This window comes from Zootoca vivipara, chromosome 2 (genome assembly GCF_963506605.1).
Source record: "Zootoca vivipara chromosome 2, rZooViv1.1, whole genome shotgun sequence".
Lineage (NCBI taxonomy): Eukaryota > Metazoa > Chordata > Lepidosauria > Squamata > Lacertidae > Zootoca > Zootoca vivipara.
In genome coordinates, this window is record NC_083277.1 from 15,784,354 (window position 1) to 15,799,357 (window position 15,004).

General features: G+C 50.7%; 1 protein-coding gene across 2 annotated transcripts in view; it reads left to right on the forward strand.

The window, feature by feature from the left end:
- Positions 1-14,932, forward strand: part of LOC118076193 (C-type lectin domain family 2 member B) — a 68,944-nt gene extending 54,012 nt beyond the window's left edge. For both annotated transcript variants that reach the window (XM_060271199.1, XM_035098820.2), the window contains exons 3-5: positions 11,150-11,358; positions 11,783-11,880; positions 14,053-14,932. In XM_060271199.1, the coding sequence (XP_060127182.1) occupies positions 11,150-11,358; positions 11,783-11,880; positions 14,053-14,188 (443 nt within the window). In that variant the 3' untranslated portion in view covers positions 14,189-14,932. The remainder of the gene's footprint in view (positions 1-11,149; positions 11,359-11,782; positions 11,881-14,052) is intronic.
- Positions 14,933-15,004: the final 72 nt, after the last annotated feature.

Sequence of the window (15,004 nt, forward strand, 5' to 3'; positions counted from 1 at the left end):
CTTGTGGTTCTTGTGGTTCTGACTGTAGCAGGTTTTGTGGGTGGGTGTGCACAGTACTGCAGAAATACTGTAACCAAAAATATTTCTTTTTCCTGACTTAATGTGTTTAGTGCCTGTTAAGTGTTCAACGTCCTTGTCAGGTCAAGTTACATTATTTTTGTGAGCTTTATTCATAGCTGCCAAGTTATTCCTTTTTTTAAGGGAAATTCCATTATGCTGAATAGGCTTCCTCACGAGAAAAGGGAAAACTTGGCAGCTATGGCTTTATTGGGGGGGGGGAGCAATAGAGTGTTGTCTATTGGATGTGTGAGGGACAAGGGGTATCGCGAAGTCCCTCCCCTCCTGAGTTCCAGCCCAGCCCAGAGCGCTGCGGAAAGCAGGGAGAGCTCCGATTCCAGTGGGGAAGCAGGAAGTGGTGTCCAAGGCTCTGGCAGGGTAGAGGAGCCATCGTCCCAGGTGGGACAGGACCAATAAAAAGATAAAATGCAGAGCTGTGTGGAGTCGTTACTCTAAAGTAGCCCACTCCGGCCACTGTGACAGCAACCTCCGAATCTTTCTGGCTACTTTGGAGCGGCCGCGATGAGCGCGCAAGAGGCCGAGCATTGGAGGCTGCAAGCCGAAGCCGCGAAACAGGAATTACAGAAACTGCCAGCGGAGGCACATCAGCGATTGCTTGCCGCTCAGGAGGAAGCACGCGGAACGCGGGAGGAGCTGGACAAGCTGGTGGAGCAGGTGAGAACGAAAGATGAGACTGAGAAGCAGCTAAGGGTGATGGTGTTGGATCTACAGAAAAAGCTGGATGAGGAAAGAGCCACGAGAGGTGGGGGGGGGCGCCCCAGCAACAGCTAGTCCAAGTGAGGAGGGGACAGACCCTAGTCACCAAGTTTAGCGGCGACCCAAGAGAGTACCTAGGATTTGAGACGGAGATAACTTATGCGCTGGAATTGCATGACGCAGACTTCCCAGATGACGCGCACAGGGTCTCCTTTATCATAGAGCACTTGACGGGGGCCGCCCGCGAATGGGTCAGACCACTCATAGCGCAAAAAAATGATTGCATGAAGAATGTAAAATTATTTCTAGAAGCTTTAAAAATCATGTATGCAAGTGACAGTGAAATGGAAGCCACTAAAGAGGAGCTTCATAATTTAACACAAGGAAAATTGACAGTCAGAGAGTATTGGGCAAGATTCACCATGCTGGTGCACAAATTGGGGTGGGATCTGCACAGCGATCCCGTGCGGTCAGCCTTCTATCTGGGGCTGCACTCAGACGTTAAGGATGAACTAGCGAGAGGTCCTAAACCTAAGAACATGGATGAGTTGAGCAAAGCGGCGCTGGCGGTGGGGGTGAGGCAGGAATCCAGATGGAACGACAAACAAGCGGCGCGCGCCACAAGACCCTGGTTCCCACGCTCCCAAGACAGACCTCACAATCCAGCCCCGCCCCAGGGCCCACACCATGCCCAGCCCACACCAGCCCCAGAGCCGGAACCGATGGAGATTGGAGGAGCGCGCGCGGGCTTTTCAAACCCCAGCGGCGCCAAGACGCAAGGAGGGAAGGGGCGGGAACTGTTTTCTCTGCAACTCCCCTCAGCATCGCGTCAGAGACTGCCCACATCACAGGGAGTGGCAAGGAAAAGCAGGAACGGTTGTGCCCTCCCCCACTGACGCAGCACCACAGCAGGGAAACGAGACAGCCTGGCTGCAGGAGACAAGGGGCAGCAGCCAGGCGCAGTCGGCACACAACAGCCCCAACCCACCCACCCGCACAGTGAGGAGCAGCGCCAGCCCACCCACCCCAGAGCAGGGGTGGTTCTAGAAGTGACGCTAACGCTCCCTAATGGCTATCCCCTGACGGTCCTCGCGTTAATCGACAGTGGTGCCTCGGCCAACTTCTTCTCCAGAAACTTTGCAGAAGAGCACCAGATCCAACTTCTGCAGCTGGATTTTCCCCTGCACGTCTCCACCATAGACGGCCATCACCCACCAGACCCCCCCCCCATGAGAATGACGGTGGGAAGGCACTCAGAGACGCTGGCATTCAACGTCACCACCATCTCAGACCCCCCCATCGTCTTGGGCATGAGCTGGCTGGCGCGCCACGACCCAGTTGGCACCAGAGATGCATCACGTTTGGATCGGACTTTTGTCTGGAACATTGCGTGCAGCGCCAACCAGGGGAGGGGCCTCCCATAGCCACGGTGGCCGCCATGCACGTCAAAGGGGGTGAGGCGATACCCAAGCTGTACTGGGACCTGCAGGAGGTCTTCAGCGAAGCGGAATCCGACCACCTACCCCCACACAGGTCCTTTGACTGCCAGATCAACCTGGTGCCCGGAGCCACGCTACCCCCAGCCAAGCTGTACTCCATGTCAGATCAGGAACTGGAGGATCTGAGGGAGTTCATAGACAAGAACCTCAAGAGGGGGTTCATCAGAGAAAGCAAGGCAGCAGGGGGCAGCCCAGTCTTCTGGGTGGACAAGAAAGACACGCAACAGCGCCGTCTGGTGGTGGATTTTAGGCGACTGAACAACATGACGGAACCGGTGGCTTTCCCAATGCCCAGAGTGGATGATTTGCTGACAGCAGCGCGCAGGGGCAAGATCTTCACCAAGCTCGACCTGAGGGGGGCCTACAACTTGATCCGGATCCGGGAAGGCGATGAGTGGAAGACCACGATGTTCACGCCGCTAGGCTCTTTTGAATACTTGGTGATGCCCTTCGGTTTGCAAGGGGGCTCAGCATGCTTCCAGGCCTTCATGCACCACGTCCTGGGGTCCCTCCTCTTCAAGAACTGCTTGGTCTTCCTGGATGACATCCTTATTTACTCCAATGACCCAGTGCAGCATGTGAAGGATGTCAGGGAGGTGTTGCAGCGCCTGAAGGAGCACCACCTGTATGTGAAGCTGGAGAAGTGTAAGTTTCACACCAAGGAGGTGGACTTCCTGGGCTACAAGCTGTCAGACAAGGGGCTAGCGATGGACAAGGACAAGGTGCAGGCCATCCTGGACTGGCACAGCCCCAGGACGCGCAAAGATGCCCAACGCCTACTAGGCTTCGCCAACTTCTACAGGAAGTTCATCAAGAACTTCTCGCGTGTTACGGCTCCCATCACGGACTGCCTGAGAGGCCAGCAGAAGTTCAGGTGGACACCGGAGGCGCAAGCAGCGTTCGAAAGCCTCAAGAGGGTGTTCGCCTCAGACCAGAACCTGTTCCACGTGGTGCAGGATGCGCCCCTACACGTGGAGACCGACGCTTCAGACAGAGCTCTGGGAGCGATCCTGCTGCAACTGGATGCCAACAGAGAGTGGAGACCCTGTGCCTTTTTCTCCAGAAAGCTGACACAGCCAGAGCGCAACTACACGGTGTTTGATAAGGAACTTCTCGTGATCCATTCTGCGTTTAAACACTGGAGACACTTCCTGGTGGGCGCCAAGCACCCCATTCAGGTGTGCACGGACCACAAAAACCTGGAGTTCTGGAGAACAGCCAGGGTGCTCAACCAGCGACAGATACGGTGGGCAGAGTTCTTCTCGCACTTCAACTTCTCCATCCACTACATACCGGGGGAGCAGAATGTCAGGGCGGATGCCCTCTCCCGCAAGCCAGAGTACATGGAGGAGGAGTTGCCGCCAGCACCCCGGCACATTTTCCCCCCGTCGGCATGGTCCTGCGGAGCAGCAGTGGTGAGCGAGGCAGAACTCACAGCACTGACGGCAGCAGATGAGTTCGCCACACGCATCTTCAGAGATCTGCGAGGGGGGAGGGAGCACGCAAAAGACTTTGCGGAACGCAGGGGGCTGCTTTTTTACAAGGGAGCCCTGTACCTGCCCACCACCCAGCTCAGAGGTAAGGTCCTCAAGCAGATGCACGACAACCCAACGGCAGGGCATTTTGGCAGGGACAAGACCACACATTTGGTCATGAGACACTTCTGGTGGCCAGGGGTGCGGGAGGATGTTTGGGACTATGTAAGGGGCTGTGACACCTGCCAGAGAGCAAAGGTGGTCAGAGCAGCACCAGCAGGGTTGCTGGAGCCATTAGCCACACCACACAGACCATGGGAAGTAGTGTCCATGGACTTCATCACAGACCTGCCTTCGTCCAGGGGCAAGACCGCAGTGTTGGTGGTGGTGGACCTTATGTCCAAAATGTGCCATTTTATACCGTGTGCCAGGGCGGTCTCGGCAGAAGAGACAGCCAAACTGTTTGTTGACCACATATTCAGACTGCATGGATTACCTTTAAGAGTTATTTCGGATCGAGGCCGCCAATTTGTTTCCAGGTTCTGGCGGCGGCTCATGAACCTCCTGCAGGTGGAGGTCAGCTTGTCGACGGCCCGGCACCCGCAGACCAATGTACAGGCGGAGAGGGTCAACGCCATTTTGCAGCAGTACCTGAGATGCTACGTCAGCCAGAGGCAAACGGACTGGGTGGATCGCCTGCCACTGGCGGAATTTGCCTACAACAATGCGGTGCACGTCTCCACAGGGGTGTCGCCCTTTAAGGCCAACTACGGGCGCGACCTCAGATCTTTCCCAGAGCGGGAGGGGGAGGAGGAGGAGGAGGGCCCACAGGCAGAGGATTGGGCAGAGGAACTGGAGACGGTGCACCAGCAGCTCAGAGAACACTTGGAGAGGGCCAAGGAAGCGTACAAAAAGGGGGCAGATCGCCACAGGCGACAGGGGGAGGTCATCAGGGTGGGGGACAAGGTTTGGTTGTCCTCAGAGGGCCTTCCCACTAGGGGGAGGTGCAAGAAGTTGGCACCCAGAAGCTTGGGCCCCTTTACGGTCACGCAACAGGTCAACCCGGTCGCATTCAGGCTGGCACTGCCAGAGGACATGAGGGTGCACCCAGTATTTCATAGATCGCTGCTGTCGCCGTACAGGGAAAGCAGCAGACTCCGAGGCAGCGAACAGCCCCCCCCCCCGAGGGAGGGGGGAGAGGGGAGGCAGGGAGCAACTCAATGAAGCCACGGCCATCCTTGATTCACGGAGAGGGGTGGGGGGCCTGGAGTACCTCATGGCGTGGGAGGATGCCCCGCCATCCCAGAATGAATGGGTCCCAGCCACTCAGATACAGGAGGAATTCTTGGTGGAAGAATTCCACGCCCTCTTCCCACACAGGCCCAAGCCCTGGCACATGGAAAGGGAGGGAGAGGAGGAACAGGTGGTAGAGAGCAGTTCGCCGTGGAGATGGGAAGCGGAGTTTGAGGACACGGAGGAGGAGATATGGGCGTCTCCGAGGTCCACCCGGTCAGAGGAAGAGGCGGACTGGCAGCAGATTTTTACCCCCACCAGCTCTGATGCCACGGACTTTTGGGGATTTCAGTCTTCTCAGGCGGAAGGAGGGAGCCAGCGGGACTGGGGGGAGGTGTTCACGCCAACCGGCTCGGAGAGCACCGAGTTTTTAGGCTTTCAGTCGTCACCGGCACCCCGGGAGTCTCTCGGGAGGGGAGAAGGGGGGCTTGGGAGGGGGGTGGATGTGAGGGACGAGGGGTATCGCGAAGTCCCTCCCCTCCTGAGTTCCAGCCCAGCCCAGAGCGCTGCGGAAAGCAGGGAGAGCTCCGATTCCAGTGGGGAAGCAGGAAGTGGTGTCCAAGGCTCTGGCAGGGTAGAGGAGCCATCGTCCCAGGTGGGACAGGAAGGGAGAAGGAAGGGGGGTAGACCCATTCCCCCAACTCCGGAATTGCGCAGAAAGCGGAGGGGGAAGAGGATGGGTCTCCCCAAGTTATTATGCTGGCGCAAAACGCGCAAAACGCCATTCGGAGGTTCTGATTCAAGCTGAGCAGATGTGTCTTTGTAAATAGCACTGCTGTTAGCACTGTAAATACGCAGCACCAATAAAAAGATAAAATGCAGAGCTGTGTGGAGTCGTTACTCTAAAGTAGCCCACTCCGGCCACTGTGACAGGATGGTTTTTGGTTTTTTGTTTTTGTTTAGAAGCCTTGCACATTTTCCAGATACGTAAAGCTTTTTCCAGACCAGTTACGGGTAGGTAGCTGTGTTGTTCTGACGCAGTCAAATTTGTTTTTCCAGACCATCACCACCATCTCACTAAATTGATATTGAACCTGCTGTTAAAATGGAGGTTTTATGCTCCAGTGTTTCTGTCCCAGACACACTGGAGTGAGTACAGTTGTACCTTGGTTTGCAACTGCTTTGGATTACAACCATTTTGGTAACTGTGGGTTGGAACAGTTTAAGAGCTAGGAAACGCCCAGTAAAATCAGTACTTGAAGTCATTATGTGTGAGATTCCCTCAAATACTGCAGTGTTTAACCGATGTCATTCTGATAGGAAAATGCATCCTGATGTTGTACAAAACACAAATATGTGGTACTTCTCAGAAAGAGAGGCAGATATTAACGATACACTGCCACGGAGCTTGTTGTTGGGGTGGTATAAAAATCTTTGAAATAAAAACAAATCTGAAGGGAATTCCTGCCTTCCTCTACTGCATGGTTGGGAAAAATGTGGCCCTCCCAGACTAAAACAGACTGCATCTCCTATCACCTCTGACCACTGACCACACTGGCGGGGGCTGATGGGAGTTAAGAGTCCAGCCACCTCTGGAGGGCCGCTGAAATCCCCATTCCTTTTTTCAAAAACAAATTCTATAAATTTTATTTATAATTTTCAATTTTACGTTTGCGCATATCAAAGAAAATAAACCCTATGGTTAACACTGACCCCTCCCCCCTCCCTCCTCCCTTCAGCATTCCTGCTGCCTGTGAGCATTTTCACCCCTCCCATTCTGAAAATCTGGTGATATCTGCTGTTGAGAGGGAACAGTTAGGAATTGTTACTTTGTTGTTTTTCATTCCTGACTCTGCTCTCTGCCGTGTGCTGTGTGCAGTTTAATATCTTCTGTAGATAAGATGGCTAAGTGAGAGGCTGTAACACTCACAAAGGCAGATCTGTAAATATGCAGTAGTTAATAGAAATAAATGAGGAATGTTTTGAAACCTCTACAAATGCTTCTGCTGTTTACTGCTGATTTGGTGCTCATAAAGCCCAGTTATGAGTCCATGATTCCTGGGTGTATGCTGAAGGTGTTCCAGACGCAGGGGCGTAGCCAGGATCAAAACTAGGGGGGGGGCAAGCCATGGTCGTTCAGGGGCGGGGCCAAGGCACAGAAGGGGAGGGGCCACAAAGTGGGCGGGGCTAAAGGGCCAACGGGCCTGATGACATCGTGGCAGTGGCAGCAGCGGCCACCTTGTGCTTCTGGGGCTGGTAGCGTTGGCGGCTACCCTGCTTGGCTGGAGAGGACGGGAGGGTCGGGCAGGCGAGAGGGGGTGGCAGGGCGGGTGAGGGCGAGGCAAGACACGGCCGCAGCCACGACGGCTCCGAGGCGTTGCTGCATATCAGCATAATATTTCAACCATGGTTCAAGCCCCACCTTAGGAAAAAATCCTGCATTGCAGGGGGTTGGACTAGATGACCCTTGTGGTCCCTTCCGACTACAATTCTACGATTCTATTGATATATTACCATAGCATATGCATCATTCTGCTTTCTTGAATTGTCCTACTCCTAGGCATAGCATCCAACTCCTAGAGGCCTAGGTGCCCCCCCCCCAATTACTGGTAAATACCGTATTTGAAAGAGTCATCCCCCCATGTTGATGGGCTTTCTATGTGGGGCTTATCTGCCCCCCCCGTATTTTATTAAGGATGGAAGAGGGAGGGAAGGAAGGAAGAAATAGAGAGAGAGATAACTCATATTTGTGGGTGTCTCTGGATGACGCTGTGATGCTGGAACTCTGCAGCAAGAGGACAGGAGGGTCGGGCAGGCGAGAGGGGGTGGAAGGGTGGGCGAGGGCGGGGCAAGGCATGGCCGCAGCCACGACGGCTCCAAGGCGTTGCTGCATATCAGCATAATATTTCAACCATGGTTCAAGCCCCACCTTAGGAAAAAAATCCTGCATTGCAGCGGGTTGGACTAGATGACCCTTGTGGTCCCTTCCGACTACAATTCTACGATTCTATTGATATATTACCATACCATATGCATCGTTCTGCTTTCTTGAATTGCCCTACTCCTAGGCATAGCAGCCAACTCCTAGAGGCCTAGGTGCCTCTCTTCCCCCCCCCCCCAATTACTGGTAAATACCGTATTTGAAAGAGTCATCCCCCCATGTTGATGGGCTTTCTATGTGGGGCTTATCTGCCCCCCCGTATTTTATTAAAGATGGAAGAGGGAGGGAAGGAAGAAATAGAGAGAGGGATAACTCATATTTGTGGGTGCCTCTGGGTGACGCTGGGATGCTGGAACTCTGCATGTACAGGAGCCTTGTAAGCAGCTTTCTCTCTGCTTGATTTACAGCAGGCACGTCCAACAGGTAGATTGTGATCTACCAGTAGATCACTGGATGTCTGGCACCCCTAAAAAAAGCTCACCCAAAATTTTCCTCCTCCCTCAAAAAAGTTGAACTATGACCTGAAGCCCTAAACAAAAATGGACCTCCCTCCCTCCTAAAAGAAGCTCAACAAGTTTGACCTAAACCCCAAAAAACAGGGCTTCCCTTCCTTTAAAAAAAACTCAACAGCTTTGACCTGAACCCCCCAAAAGGGGGTAGATCACCCCCAGTTTTAAACTCTGAGTAGATCAGAGTCTCTTGGGAGGTGGCCACCCCTGATTTACAGTATACAGATGCAGGAGGAGGGGCAGACTGGAACACCAATGCTTTTTATAAACATCACTGTGTCTGTCAAAGCTACAGCCCCCCCCTTTCTTATTCACTTATTTTTAGCCTTGCAGAGCCACCTTAGTCAAATTGAATCCCCTGAGTCTGCACCCTCATTAAATCGCCAATAGAACTCTTAATGCTCCTGAATGCTCATTAACAGCTCCCACTTAAGAACAATAGGGTGAAATGGTCAGCTATCGAATCTTGCCTGGGGATATATGCTCCATTGTCTTAACTGCTTAACTACTGGTAGCCACTTTGCTTTATTTATTTGATGTGTTTTTGTTACTGCTGTGTCCCCCCCCCTTTCCACTTCAGTTTTTGGAGGGGAAAAGTGCTGGTTGTTGTTGTTTAGTCGTTTAGTCGTGTCCGACTCTTCGTGACCCCATGGACCATAGCACGCCAGGCACTCCTGTCTTCCACTGCCTCCCACAGTTCGGTCAAACTCATGTCCGTAGCCTCGAGAACACTGTCCAACCATCTCGTCCTCTGTCGTCCCCTTCTCCTAGTGCCCTCAATCTTTCCCAACATCAGGGTCTTTTCCAAGGATTCTTCTCTTCTCATGAGGTGGCCAAAGTATTGGAGCCTCAGCTTCACGATCTGTCCTTCCAGGGAGCACTCAGGGCTGATTTCCTTAAGAATGGATAGGTTTGATCTTCTAGCAGTCCATGGGACTCTCAAGAGTCTCCTCCAGCACCATAATTCAAAAGCATCAATTCTTCGGCGATCAGCCTTCTTTATGGTCCAGCTCTCACTTCCATACATCACTACTGGGAAAACCATAGCTTTAACTATACGGACCTTTGTCGGCAAGGTGATGTCTCTGCTTTTTGTCATTGCTTTTCTCCCAAGAAGCAGGCGTTTTTTAATTTCGTGACTGCTGTCACCATCTGCAGTGATCAAGGAGCCCAAGAAAGTAAAATCTCTCACTGCCTCCATTTCTTCCCCTTCTATTTGCCAGGAGGTGATGGGACCAGTGGCCATGATCTTGGTTTTTTTGATGTTGAGCTTCAGACCATATTTTGCGCTCTCCTCTTTCACCCTCATTAAAAGGTTCTTTAATTCCTCCTCACTTTCTGCCATCAAGGTTGTGTCATCTGCATATCTGAGGTTGTTGATATTTCTTCCGGCAATCTTAATTCCTGCTTGGGATTCATCTAGTCCAGCCTTTCGCATGATGAATTCTGCATATAAGTTAAATAAGCAGGGAGACAATATACAACCTTGCCGTACTCCTTTCCCAATTTTGAACCAATCGGTTGTTCCATATCCAGTTCTAACTGTAGCTTCTTGTCCCACATAGAGATTTCTCAGGAGACAGATGAGGTGATCAGGCACTCCCATTTCTTTAAGAATTTGCCATAGTTTGCTGTGGTCGACACAGTCAAAGGCTTTTGCATAGTCAATGAAGCAGAAGTAGACGTTTTTCTGGAACTCTCTAGCTTTCTCCATAATCCAGCGCATGTTTGCTATTTGGTCTCTGGTTCCTCTGCCCTTTCGAAATCCAGCTTGCACTTCTGGGAGTTCTCGGTCCACATACTGCCTAAGCCTGCCTTGTAGAATTTTAAGCATAACCTTGCTAGCGTGTGAAATGAGGGCAATTGTGCGGTAGTTGCAGCATTCTTTGGCACTGCCCTTTTTTGGAATTGGGATGTAGACTGATCTTCTCCAATCCTCTGGCCATTGCTGAGTTTTCCAAACTTGCTGGCATATTGGGTGTAGCACCTTAACAGCATCATCTTTTAAAATTTTAAATAGTTCAGCTGGAATATCATCACTTCCACTGGCCTTGTTATTAGCAGTGCTTTCTAAGGCCCATTTGACTTCACTCTCCAAGATGTCTGGCTCAAGGTCAGCAACCACACTACCTGGGGTGTACGAGACCTCCATATCTTTCTGGTATAATTCCTCTGTGTATTCTTGCCACCTCTTCTTGATGTCTTCTTGCCACCTCTTCTGTCTATTCTTGCCACCTCTTCTTGAATCTTGCCTGGGGATATATGCTCCATTGTCTTAACTGCTTAACTACTGGTAGCCACTTTGCTTTATTTATTTGATGTGTTTTTGTTACTGCTGTGTCCCCCCCCCCCCAGCAAGCGGAGACTTAGCTGCTCTTGCTAAAGCAAAGCCCTTTCCACTTCAGTTTTTGGAGGGGAAAAGTGCTGGTTATGGTCTGTAAAATACATTAATTTTTTTGCTTCTGGGGGGGGCAGCTGCCCCCTCCTGCCCCCCTGCCTACGCCCATGTCCAGACGTCCTGCCCAGGCATAGGGGCCTAAGAAGACCTGGACAGATCCTGGCATTTACCCACACTGCCATGCTTTGCTTTAGCAAATAGATCGTTGGAAGAAAATACTAAACTGCATTGTGTGCTCTCTGGAATGCATCAAAGCTCATTCAGATAGTCGGACTGCCCTTACAGTAACAGCTAATCTGACCCCCTCTGTTTTTCATCAGAGAGGTCCAACAAGAGAAAACACGAGGAGAAAGGCTGTGACTTAAAATCTGTTCTGCCTGCGAACAGCAGTCTACCATGTCCACATCTGTGGATTTGGTATGAGGGAATATGCTATTTCTTCTCCAATGAAGAAAAGAGCTGGATGTCCAGCCAGAAATTCTGCTCGTCATTTAATGCTTCCTTGGCTGTTATTCCAAACAACGAAAAGGTGAGAGGTGTAGCTGATGACATTTTCTGGGTTACATGCAAAGCAAGGCATAGACGGATCCTGTTGAGTTTGCCATAAATTGTTGGCAAATTCTAAACGCCAGTGAGTGAGTTACAGATAACTAGCATAAAGGGTGTGTGTGTGTGTGTGTGTGTTTAAGGTAAAGGGATCCCTGACATTAGGTCCATTATTTAAACGACATTTATTTATTTAATTAAACAATGTATATGCTGTGTGACTCTAAGCAGTTTACAAGGGTACAATACGAAAAATGAAAATCCGGTCAAACTATAAAATCTAACATCAATTAAAATGCCTACTGGAAAAAAAGTCTTCAGCAGGCACCAGCAATATAGATAGATAGAACTGGGTGAGAAATATTGCAAATCAGGGCTCTAACATCTATCTCTTCTGGTATTTGAAGGACATCATGAACCGTTTGAAAGGCAAAAATTCCTACTGGATTGGCCTGAGAAGAGACCCGGATCAGTCCTGGAAATGGACAAATGGAGAAAATTCCACGTGCGTCCTCCTCCTCCTCCTCCTCCTCCTCCTCCTCCTCCTCCTCCTCCTCTTCCCCCTCCTCCCCTGGCCTGGTTGTCTGTCAGGAGTTTTCAACAGAGGCGCCACTTCCCATTTTGCCACTTGAGGTAGAACAGGAAGTGCCGCCCTGCACTGCCACTCCTGCCTGCCTGCCACCTCTGCCACTGGCAGAGCATCATCATCACCACCCAAAACCACCAGTAAGGTAAAGGGACCCCTGACCATTAGGTCCAGTTGCGGACGACTCTGGGGTTGTGGCGCTCATCTTGCTTTGTTGGCCGAGGAAGCCGGCGTACAGTTTCTGGGTCATGTGGCCAGCATGACTAAACCACTTCTGGCGAACCAGAGCAGCGCACGGAAACACCATTTACCTTCCCACCGGAGCGGTACTTATTTATCTACTTGCACTTTCGAACTGCTTTCGAACTGCTAGGTTGGCAGGAGCAGGGACCGAGCAACAGGAGCTCACCCCGTCACGGGGATTTGAACCACCGACCTTCTGATCGGCAAGCCCTAGGCTCAGTGGTTTAACCCACAGCGCCACCCGCGTCCCTTTAAAACCACCAGTAGTGTTCACCAAATCCTAACCTGGGCCACACCTGCAACCTCACCCATCTCAGTTGATCCTTGCCTTTCTTAAGTTCTGTTGCACTCCTCCATTTCTTTTCCCATGTGGAATCAAACATATCCACACATGTTAATCCTTTTACGTTCCAGTTAAGATCAGCGCCAATAGGACTAATGCTCTTTCTGAAGGGTGAACTATAGCTCTCTGTGGGGTAGACAACACTTCCCAAAATGCTTTTGGGGAAGCCATTGAGTTTAAATGTTGTTGTCATTTATACCCCACCCATCTGGCAGGGTTGACCCAGACACTCTGGGCAGCTTCCAACATTTATAAAAGCACTAGCTGGCCCTGCATGCATTGCTGTGCGTTAGTCTGTGAAATGGAGGGTAATAGCCCCCCTTCAGATCCCCCTGAGCCTCAGAGTCCCCCTGTTTTACAGGTGTTATGTTTAAACAGGGGTATCCCTGTGAATCCCCTCCACCCTGTTCCGATCTATTAGTTATCCCGTCCCCTCTTCCCTCCACCCCCCAGGTCTCGTGGCGGAGGCGGGGTTTGTGGGTGGCCCTGCACGCGTTGCTGTGCGTTAGTCTGTGAGATGGAGGGTAATAGCCCCCCTTCAGATCCCCCTGAGCCGAGCCGAGATACTGTGGAGAGGGCAGGTTTCATCCCTGTGTCTCCCCCCACCCTGTTCTGACCCATTACCTATCCCTGCCCTCTATTCGGGCCCCGTGTGGTGTAGATTTCACAGGAAGGGAGGGGTGTAGGAGGAAGAGCTGAGGGAATAACGCCACTTGAGGGCACTGTTTTAGTTTGTGGAAAAGCAGGTCTGTACCTGCGCAGGTAAGAGATGTGAGGCATCCGAGGTTCTGCGAACACTCAGGAAGTGGCATGGATCATTGTGTCCAAATTTCAGGGGGATCGGTCAAGTGGTTACCGAGAAAAGTGGAGCCCACAGTTTCACCATATTAAATAAGTAAAAAACTTCCCTATACAGGGCTGCCTTCAGATGTCTTCTAAAGGTTGAATTGTTGGGGTTTGCATAAGTCCATACCCTCCAACATTTCTCCAGTGAAAACAGGGACGTACTAAGGATAAGTGGGACATTCCAGGATCAAATCAGAAACCAGGGCGGCTTCAGTAAATCACGGACATTTGGAGGGTCTAAATGTGGGGCAAACAACAAATGTGAGTTCCACTTTGTAGAATAAGCTAGTTGCTGCGCACACATGCACACTTTTCTCTATCTTCCATGTAGGCAATCAAGAGATATTATTGGACACCTTCAAGCCAAGGAAAAAGTAAAACAAAAGGGAGGGTGCAGAGCAGGGCTGGTGAGGAGTATGATTTGGAATGAGTCCCAAGGGACAGAGAAAGAGAGAGCCCCAAAGAGCCATAATTGGCTCTTGAGCCTGAGTTTTCCCACCTCTGGTCTAGAGTCTGCTCAAGGACACATGGCCTATCTGTTTGAAATAAATTTGCCCATTTCCTTTTGTGATTCTACTGCTATAGTCTCTCTTATCAGTTGCTGTCACAGAAACATCCAGCCCTTACTTGACACTGGCTTGGTTGACTTTGTGTTTCAGGTTAGAGGTACGTGGCGTTGGAGGCGACTGTGCATATCTGGATCAGGAGGGCAAAGCAATTGTTTCAAGGTGCAACATAGAACATCACTGGGTGTGCCGCACTGCAAGTGCGGACATTGTGGGGAAGGGGGTATAACCCCTGCACAACTGAAAATGAAATGTGAAACATTTCTCTGTACTTTATGTACTCAATGTTTCCCTTTTTGTAAGCACCTTACCTTTATAAGCTATTAAAATGCATTGAACCAAAAACATCTGCTTAGGGGTTTTTTTGGGTCACAAATAGGCAATCAATTGAAACAAAGTTCTCTCTTTCTTTGAAATACATTGTGTTGCATCCTTCAGTGCAACAGTTCGATGGACGGTGTTAACAGGAACGAAGTGTCCGTTATCTGCTAGGAAATTTTGTGGCAAATATTCCCATTTTGGGTGATTCTGGAGATGCTGGAACAGGCCCTACAGTTGATTTTCGTTACCCCAATGCAGCACAACTAAACTTACTGAAAAGGGGATTTGGTTGTATTAAGCCAGTATATACTGTAGATTTAAGAAACTCCTTGTTGGAGTAAATAAGCTTATGAATCTACAGTTCTATGATTCCAACTGCCCCATTTTTTGTTCAGTGTTAAGCCAAATATGAGAAACAGTCATTAACTGAACCATCTTTATATGTTAACTCACTTTATTCTAAAGCCAGAGTTGACACACAGTTCAGGGCAAACTGTTTTTAGATGGCTAGCATATTGTTACATGTGTCCGACTTCTAGTAGTGAGACTTCCAGGGGCACAGCATGTACTCAAGTACAGTTTCCATGGAATTTTGAGTGCTGGAGTAGTTTGAAAACCTGGGTGAAATTGCGAAGTGCTTGATCCCTGTCTTGAGCAGCCCATTCCTGACTGCCCAGGAATGTTCAGGGTGGCAGGAGAGGATATATTGTTTATATGAACTTAC